The sequence below is a fragment of the Monoraphidium neglectum genome, assembly GCF_000611645.1.
Source record: "Monoraphidium neglectum strain SAG 48.87 unplaced genomic scaffold scaffold01861, whole genome shotgun sequence".
In the NCBI taxonomy this organism is placed as follows: domain Eukaryota; kingdom Viridiplantae; phylum Chlorophyta; class Chlorophyceae; order Sphaeropleales; family Selenastraceae; genus Monoraphidium; species Monoraphidium neglectum.
This window is the reverse complement of record NW_014011767.1, coordinates 7,102-13,486: the sequence shown is the minus strand read 5'-3', so window position 1 is coordinate 13,486 and position 6,385 is coordinate 7,102. Positions and strand designations below refer to the sequence as shown.

General features: G+C 64.5%; 3 protein-coding genes across 3 annotated transcripts in view; 2 read left to right on the top strand and 1 right to left on the bottom strand.

Moving 5' to 3' along the window:
* Positions 1-94: 94 nt before the first annotated feature.
* Positions 95-994, top strand: MNEG_9226 (hypothetical protein; the record flags this gene model as incomplete). The annotated part of the gene is made up of 1 exon (XM_014042304.1): positions 95-994. A coding segment is annotated over one exon (900 nt), but the record flags the coding sequence as incomplete, so codon positions are not given.
* A 490-nt stretch (positions 995-1,484) lies between these two features.
* Positions 1,485-3,609, bottom strand: MNEG_9225 (nitroreductase; the record flags this gene model as incomplete). The annotated part of the gene is made up of 6 exons (XM_014042303.1): positions 1,485-1,639; positions 1,949-2,057; positions 2,484-2,520; positions 2,769-2,925; positions 3,073-3,147; positions 3,330-3,609. The coding sequence occupies 6 exons, from the start codon at positions 3,607-3,609 to the stop codon at positions 1,485-1,487; spliced, it is 813 nt and encodes a 270-aa protein (XP_013897757.1).
* Positions 3,610-4,192: 583 nt separating this feature from the next.
* The window catches only part of MNEG_9224 (Protein FAM91A1), a gene marked incomplete at both ends in the record, with an annotated part of 9,285 nt that continues 7,092 nt past the window's right edge, over positions 4,193-6,385 (top strand). Inside the window, 5 exons of the mRNA XM_014042302.1 lie at positions 4,193-4,206; positions 4,364-4,456; positions 4,845-4,962; positions 5,510-5,638; positions 5,950-6,075. Of these exons, the coding sequence (XP_013897756.1) occupies positions 4,193-4,206; positions 4,364-4,456; positions 4,845-4,962; positions 5,510-5,638; positions 5,950-6,075 (480 nt within the window). The remainder of the gene's footprint in view (positions 4,207-4,363; positions 4,457-4,844; positions 4,963-5,509; positions 5,639-5,949; positions 6,076-6,385) is intronic.

The following is a 6,385-nucleotide window of genomic DNA, read 5'->3' as shown; positions in this document are numbered from 1 at the left end:
GGCGCCGGCACCGGCCGCCGCGCCCGCGCCGCGCTCCCCGGCGCTCGCGCCGGCGTTACGGCCGTCGGCCGGCTCGGCCGCGTTCCGGCCGCAGCAGCCAGCGTTCGCGCTGGCGCAGCAGCAGCAGCAGCAGCAGCAGCAGGGTGTGCAGGCGCCGGCGCCGGCCCCGCGGCAGCCGCAGGTGGACCTGCTTGGCGTGGAGGTGGCGCCGTCGCCCAACGCGTCCGCAGCTTCCAGCAGCGGCGGCGTGCCGCCGGCCCGTGCGGCGGCAGCAGCACCCGCGGCAGCGACGGCGGCGGCAGACCCTTTTGACGACTGGCACGACTTTGCGTGTGCGGTCGCGCCCGCCGTGGGCGCCAGCGGCAGCACCGCCTCCGCCGGGGACCCATTTGCAAACTTGGGGGCACATGACCTCATCGGCGGCTTATCCATGGTCTCGACGGCGGCGGCGCCTCCGCCGGCAACCGCCCCTGCGCCGGCGCCGCCACCCGCGGCTGGGCACGGGGGCTTCGGCGGTGGGGGCGGCAGCAGCGGCGGCGGCGGCTTGCCGGGCGCACTGCCCGCGGTGGCGGTGCGGCCCGCGACAAAGTCGGCAGAGGACATTCTGAAGCTCTTTGACCGGCCGCAGCAGCAGCACCGCCACCACCACAGCCTGTCTTTCGGCGCAGCGCCCCACAGCCCCGTCATGTCGGCCGGCTACCCCCGCAGCCAAAGCGCGGGCGCGGCGAGCCTGCAGCAGCAGGGGGGCCTCCAGCACCACCAGCAGCAGCAGCAGCAGCAGCCCCTGCAGATGCACTACGGCGCGCCAGGCGTGGGCGGGGTGGGCCTGTTCGGAGGCGCGGGGGCGGGCCTGCAGGCGCCACCGCCGATGGGCGCCTATGGGCACATGAGCGGCATGGGGGTTGCCATGGGCCCGCAGCATGCGCAGCACGCGCAGCAGCAGCTGCAGCAGCAGCAGGCAGGCGCAGCTTTTCTGATGCCCTCAGGGCTGTGAGGGGCGCGCGGCGGGCTGGGGAACGCATGGCTCCTGCGCGTATGACCTGGTGCCGCACGCCCCTGCGGGCGGCATGTGGGGTCGCGGCCTGCGGCAATTTGATGATCATGCATGGAGCCGGTATCCCATCTGTCGCAACCGGATGCATAAATTCAATCGCTTCCTTTTCATCTTCATGCCGGTAGCGCTGATGCATTTCTTCACATGCCAGCAGGTCAGATTTTTTGTGCCTGCCCCTTGAAATCCATCTGCTGGCACCTGGTGTTGCAAAATGCCTATGATTTCATCCAACAGCTGTACTCGCTCGAATGCAGATGGGTTGCAAGCCCTCATGAACAGCACTCGTGTCTTGCCGCGCCAATAAGCAACGGGATATGAGCAGGGGCCAATAGTGTTACAGGGAGTGCACCGCGTCCCGCAGAGGCGCAGCAAAGAAGAAAAGGTGGACGGCGGACAGGCGCGGCAGCCGAGCGTCCGCGCGCGCCGAGGGTCAGAGCCGCCACTCCACGACGCTGTCGAGCGGCTGCCGCGACGCCTTGTATGACGCCGCGCGCTCGGGGTCGGCGACGCCCGCGACAAAGTAGCCGATGCACAGGTCGTCGGGGCCGATGCCCAGGAACTCGTGCATCTCTGGCGCGGTGCGCGCTGGGGGTGCGGGCGAGGCGAGGGGAGGGGGCGGGAGGGGTCAGCGGATGCGTCAGGCGTGGTCCAAGCGGAGGAGGTGGCACGCTTTGCGGGAGCGCCGACGCGGCGCCGTTGCCCCGCAGGGAGGCTGCATGCGGGAGGGACGTGTCGATCCTGCGGCAAGGTGTCTCGCAGATCGCGCACAGCTCTCCGGAACCTGCTGGCGTCTCGCCGCGCGGGTCTGCTGTCAAGCCCCCGCCTCGAAGCTCAGTGCCCCGCGCCGCGAGACTCCGCGCCCGTGCAAATTCATTTGCCTTCCCCGCGGCTCACCTGCTTCCTGCCAGCTGGTCCAGTAACCCGCGACCCCCACCGATGTCGCGACCAATGAAAGGTTCTGCACCGCGCACGACACAGCCGCCACCTCCTCCCACTCGGGCAGCTGTGGGCATACAGGGTGGCGGCAGGCAGAATGCAATGATGTATTGGTGCTGTGCATAGTGGTTTCAAAATTGATGGAGGGTTGCACGAAAGATGAGCTGCGAGTGCTGGGATGTGGCAGGCCCTGTGTAGGGAGGTTCGCCCATGAAGGGGGGCGGCCTCGGTGCGAGGGCTGCAAGGTGATCTCGGGACGGAGCCATTGAATCAGCTGCCACTGGGGGGGCAGAGAAGTTGGTAATGCCTCCCGGTGGCGGGGGGGTGATATGCAAGCAACACAACACGCCTGCTGCAGCTGCGACTGCCTCACAAGTCACCGTTTCATCCCAATCATGCCACCTGCACGCGCGCGCGCCTGCACGCATCGCAATGCGCCACCGCACGCGCACGCATGGGCCGCCGCGCGTCCAAAGCGCACGCCAGCCCCCACCTTGTCCGGGCTGCGCTTGACGCATATTGCGATGTAGCTGAACGACAGGGGAAGAACATATGTGGAGACATGCAGAAAAATTATGCACAGCGATGCACACATCCAACGAGGTCCAGATGCAGCACCAATGCATTTCCTTCGCGGCGCTCCTCAGTCGTCGGTGCTGAGCTGCGCCCGATTTCAACCCCAACGCCGCCTCTAGCTAGGGCAGCGCGCCATGAAGCCCGGCCAGCCAAGGACGCCGCTGCCCACGACCCACAACGCACAGGCCCCCCGCCCGCCCACCAGGCCACATTCTTCCAGTCCTTCCCGGCCTTGCGCTCCAGCTTGGTCAGCGTCGCCTCTGCCTTCTCAGGCGGCAGCCGCTCGCGGCACAGCCGCATCGTCAGGGCCTCAAACTGCGCCTTGGCGTCGCCGCCCAGCACCACGAAGCGCCACGGCTCTGAAGGGGTCGGGGCCGGCGGGCGGGGGCAAAGGTGAGGCACCAGCTGGCACGGCGGGGCGGCGTGGCTGACGCGGCGGCGAGCGGAGCCCGCAACCGTCCGGGGGCGCGTGGGTGCGGGGTGTACCCTGGCTCGAGGGGGCTCACCTGTCTTTTTGTGTGTGGGCGCCCACCTAGCCGCCTCCAGCATAGTTTCGATCTGCCACCTCTCCAGCTTGGCGCCTGGGGGGGGGGGGGGTGGCATCACCGCATCTCCCCCGTCAAGGATTGTGCTTGCAAGGGTTGTGTAGGGGCGTCATCGGCAAACACTGGTTTGTGCAGCGGGGTTTGCTTCGCCCAGGCCGCAGGAAGGGGCCGCTACGCTCTTCCATGGACGCTGGGGCGGCGCTAACAGGCGCCCTCACCAGTAAAGTCCCTAGGGAAGATAGACCGCCGGCCCCGAGCTAGCTGCACTGCCTGCTGCCATGACGGCAGCCCCACAGCCGGCTCCGCCAGCGCGCGCAGCGCGTACGCCGCGGCGCCAAGCAGGGCGACGATGAGGAGGGCCGTTGGCGTTGTGATGTAGCCATTGACGACGGCCAGCGCTGCCGCCAACGCCGACAGGGGGCCGCCGATTGATAGTAGCGGTGCCACCACGGCGCTTGCGCGGCTGCTGCTGTCAGCACTCGCCGCGGAGGGCGCCATTGCTCGTGACCGCAAGGGTCCTTGCCAATCTATTCCCGGGCACCGTGACCTGGATAAGCTAAATTGACTGCTAAATGGTTTGCGTAGACGAGTTGATCTGTGGCAGATCGAAACACTGCGCGAGGAGACAGTTAAACTCATTTCAAGAGCTCTTGTGACTACCATGTGGACACGGATACGCATTCGTCAACACTGTTGAATCGGTTACGCCAAAGAGCCCCCGGAAGCTGGACCAAAGAGTGGAGAACGGGGGCTTGGCAATTACCTCGTCATCGTACACTCACCAGCTCAGCAAGCTGTTGCGGGCTGCAACGCGGATTGTCACTGGCTGGCCTGGGGGCACGCCATTAGCACTCCCAAACGGCGCCGTGCGCCGTGCTGGTGTCCCAGGCGCAAGCAGGTCACCATGGCGGCTTGACAGGCCCGTAGCCTGCAGCCAGAAGGCAGCAGGCAGACGGAACAAACGCAGCAGGCAGCGATCGCGTTGCGGCGTGCGGCTGCGCAGCGGCGCCCCACAACAGCACCACAACGCCACCAGAAGCAGGTGGCACGTTCAAACACGCTGCACTGACGACTGGCCCCAATGGCATTTGAAGAGTGAGTGGCGCTGCCGGCAGGCGCCTCGATAATTTGCTTCGATAGCGGCTCTCCGAGGGCAGAGCGCCGCCGTTGCAACACGGGCAGCGATAGCAGTGTTCTGGCGGGCGGTGTCAACCCAGCCCCTTCGACCCTCCATCCTCCTGCGTGCTTTCAGGTACATCAGGCGCGCCATCTTGACCGGCCGGACGTACGATGACCTGCCAGCCAGGGTCAAGGCGATCCTGCCGCTGGCGGAATGGCGCGCAAAGTGAGGATGCTCCTTGAGCCGCAGCGCAGCCTTTGCGCACGGTTTGGGTCATGGCTCGTCCAGCTGAGTTCCTGCGCGCCAACGTTTCAAAGCAAAATTGATGCACCCACACCTACAAAATACCTTCACACACACATGCATGCACACACACACACACACACACTCCAGACACACACGCACGCACGCGCGAGAGAACAAACACACAGACACACATGGCGCCCACATGCAGTCCTACACACGCACGCACACACACACACTCACACGTATGCATACCATATACGCACAGACACGCACCCACATATGCATGCACATGAGCTTCATCAACGCGCTCATGCAATATACACACCCTCCCTCACATCCGTCCCCATGCCCCCCATCACCCCCCAAGGGTGCGCGAGTTCTGTGTCCTGCGCGGCTACCCCTGGGCCACCAGTGCAGCCCGCCATGTGTGCGGACAGCAGGAGTATTACGATGACCTTCTTGCCAAGTACAAGGCCTGGGGCAGGGTGAGTGATGCAGGGTGGCAGGGCGGTGCTGCTGTGCCGGAGGGCTGGTGCCGCCGTGCTAGATTGGCACTTGGTACGGGGTGCGTGGTCATATATATATATATAGGCCGAAGTGCTCGCAAGCACGTGTCTGCGAGCGAGTCTGTGTGTGTGTGTATCTGTGTGTGCGCTGTGTGTGAATGCCGGCGTGAGAATGCGTGTGTGTGTCTGTGTCTGTGTCTGCGTGTTGTGCGCACACTAGTGTGTGCATGTGTGTGTGTGTGTGTGCGTGTGTGTGTTTGTGTGTCTGTGTGTGCATATGTGTGTGTGACAGAGGTCGAGAAGGATTCTGATGCGGCTGAAGAAATGACCGGGCCGGCGCTGCCGTGGCGACTGCGTCCAGGGGCCAATACTGCTACTGAAACGCCCGGCTGCACAGCCGGTCCTTTCGGTCCGTAGCGCCACAGAGCCGCTAAGCGCACACCCGATGCCCTCCCCGCCTCGCCATACGTTCGTCATCCCTCCGTCCTCCGCCCTCTGCCCTCTGCCCTCCTGCACGCGCCCGCAGATCTTCCCGTACCACCTGTCAGAATATGTGTGCCGCGTGCAGCGCGCGAGCCCCTTCAAATACTACAGCGATGTGCTGTTCCTCACGCTCAAGGAGGAGCGGTCCTACGACACGATACCAAACTTCACGGTGAACACGAGTGGGGATTGTAACGAGTGGTGGAGAAGTTGAGTGTTGTGTGTGTGTTTGTGTGTGTGTGCGCATGTGTCTGGCGGGGTGTGTTGTATGAGTGCGCTCGCGTGCACGTTTAGTGCACCCTGCATGTGCCGTGCTTGCCAAACCCACCATTCCGACACAGCTTCATCACCGCGCAACACAAAAACCCTCCTTCTAGCCCTAGTACTGTCCAAATCTACATCCACCTCACATGGCGCCCGCGTTCTCCGGCCCCGCCCCACCCCCATCCCACACCCACCTCCCGCACGCCTGTCTTGCCACAGGCCGCCGACGCGCTCCGGGTGACTGGTGTTGGGCGCAACGAGTACATAGCCATCCTGAACGCCTGCAAGGCCAAAAAGTTGATGTGGCGCGTCAACAAGGCGCTCGCCCGCGACCTGCTTCCACAGGTGCATGTGTGTTCGCGTGTGCGTGTGTGTGTGTGTGTGTGTGTGTGTGTGTGTGCGCATCTGCATGCATGTGTATGCGTGTGGGGGTAGGGGGGCGAGGTGCGTGTGGGGATGGGTACATGCACAAAAAAATGGGCAGCAAGTGTTGATTGCAAATAGTCTGAGCAACCTCATAATCATGCTCGGGCCGGAACCTGCGTTGCCCTTCCAAATTCAAAGACCGAATTACATTGCATTACAGCCAGCAGCGTTCGCCCTCCCCCAAGTGCTTTTGCAGCAGCGAGGCCGCGGGCAGCATCGGTGCCGTGTC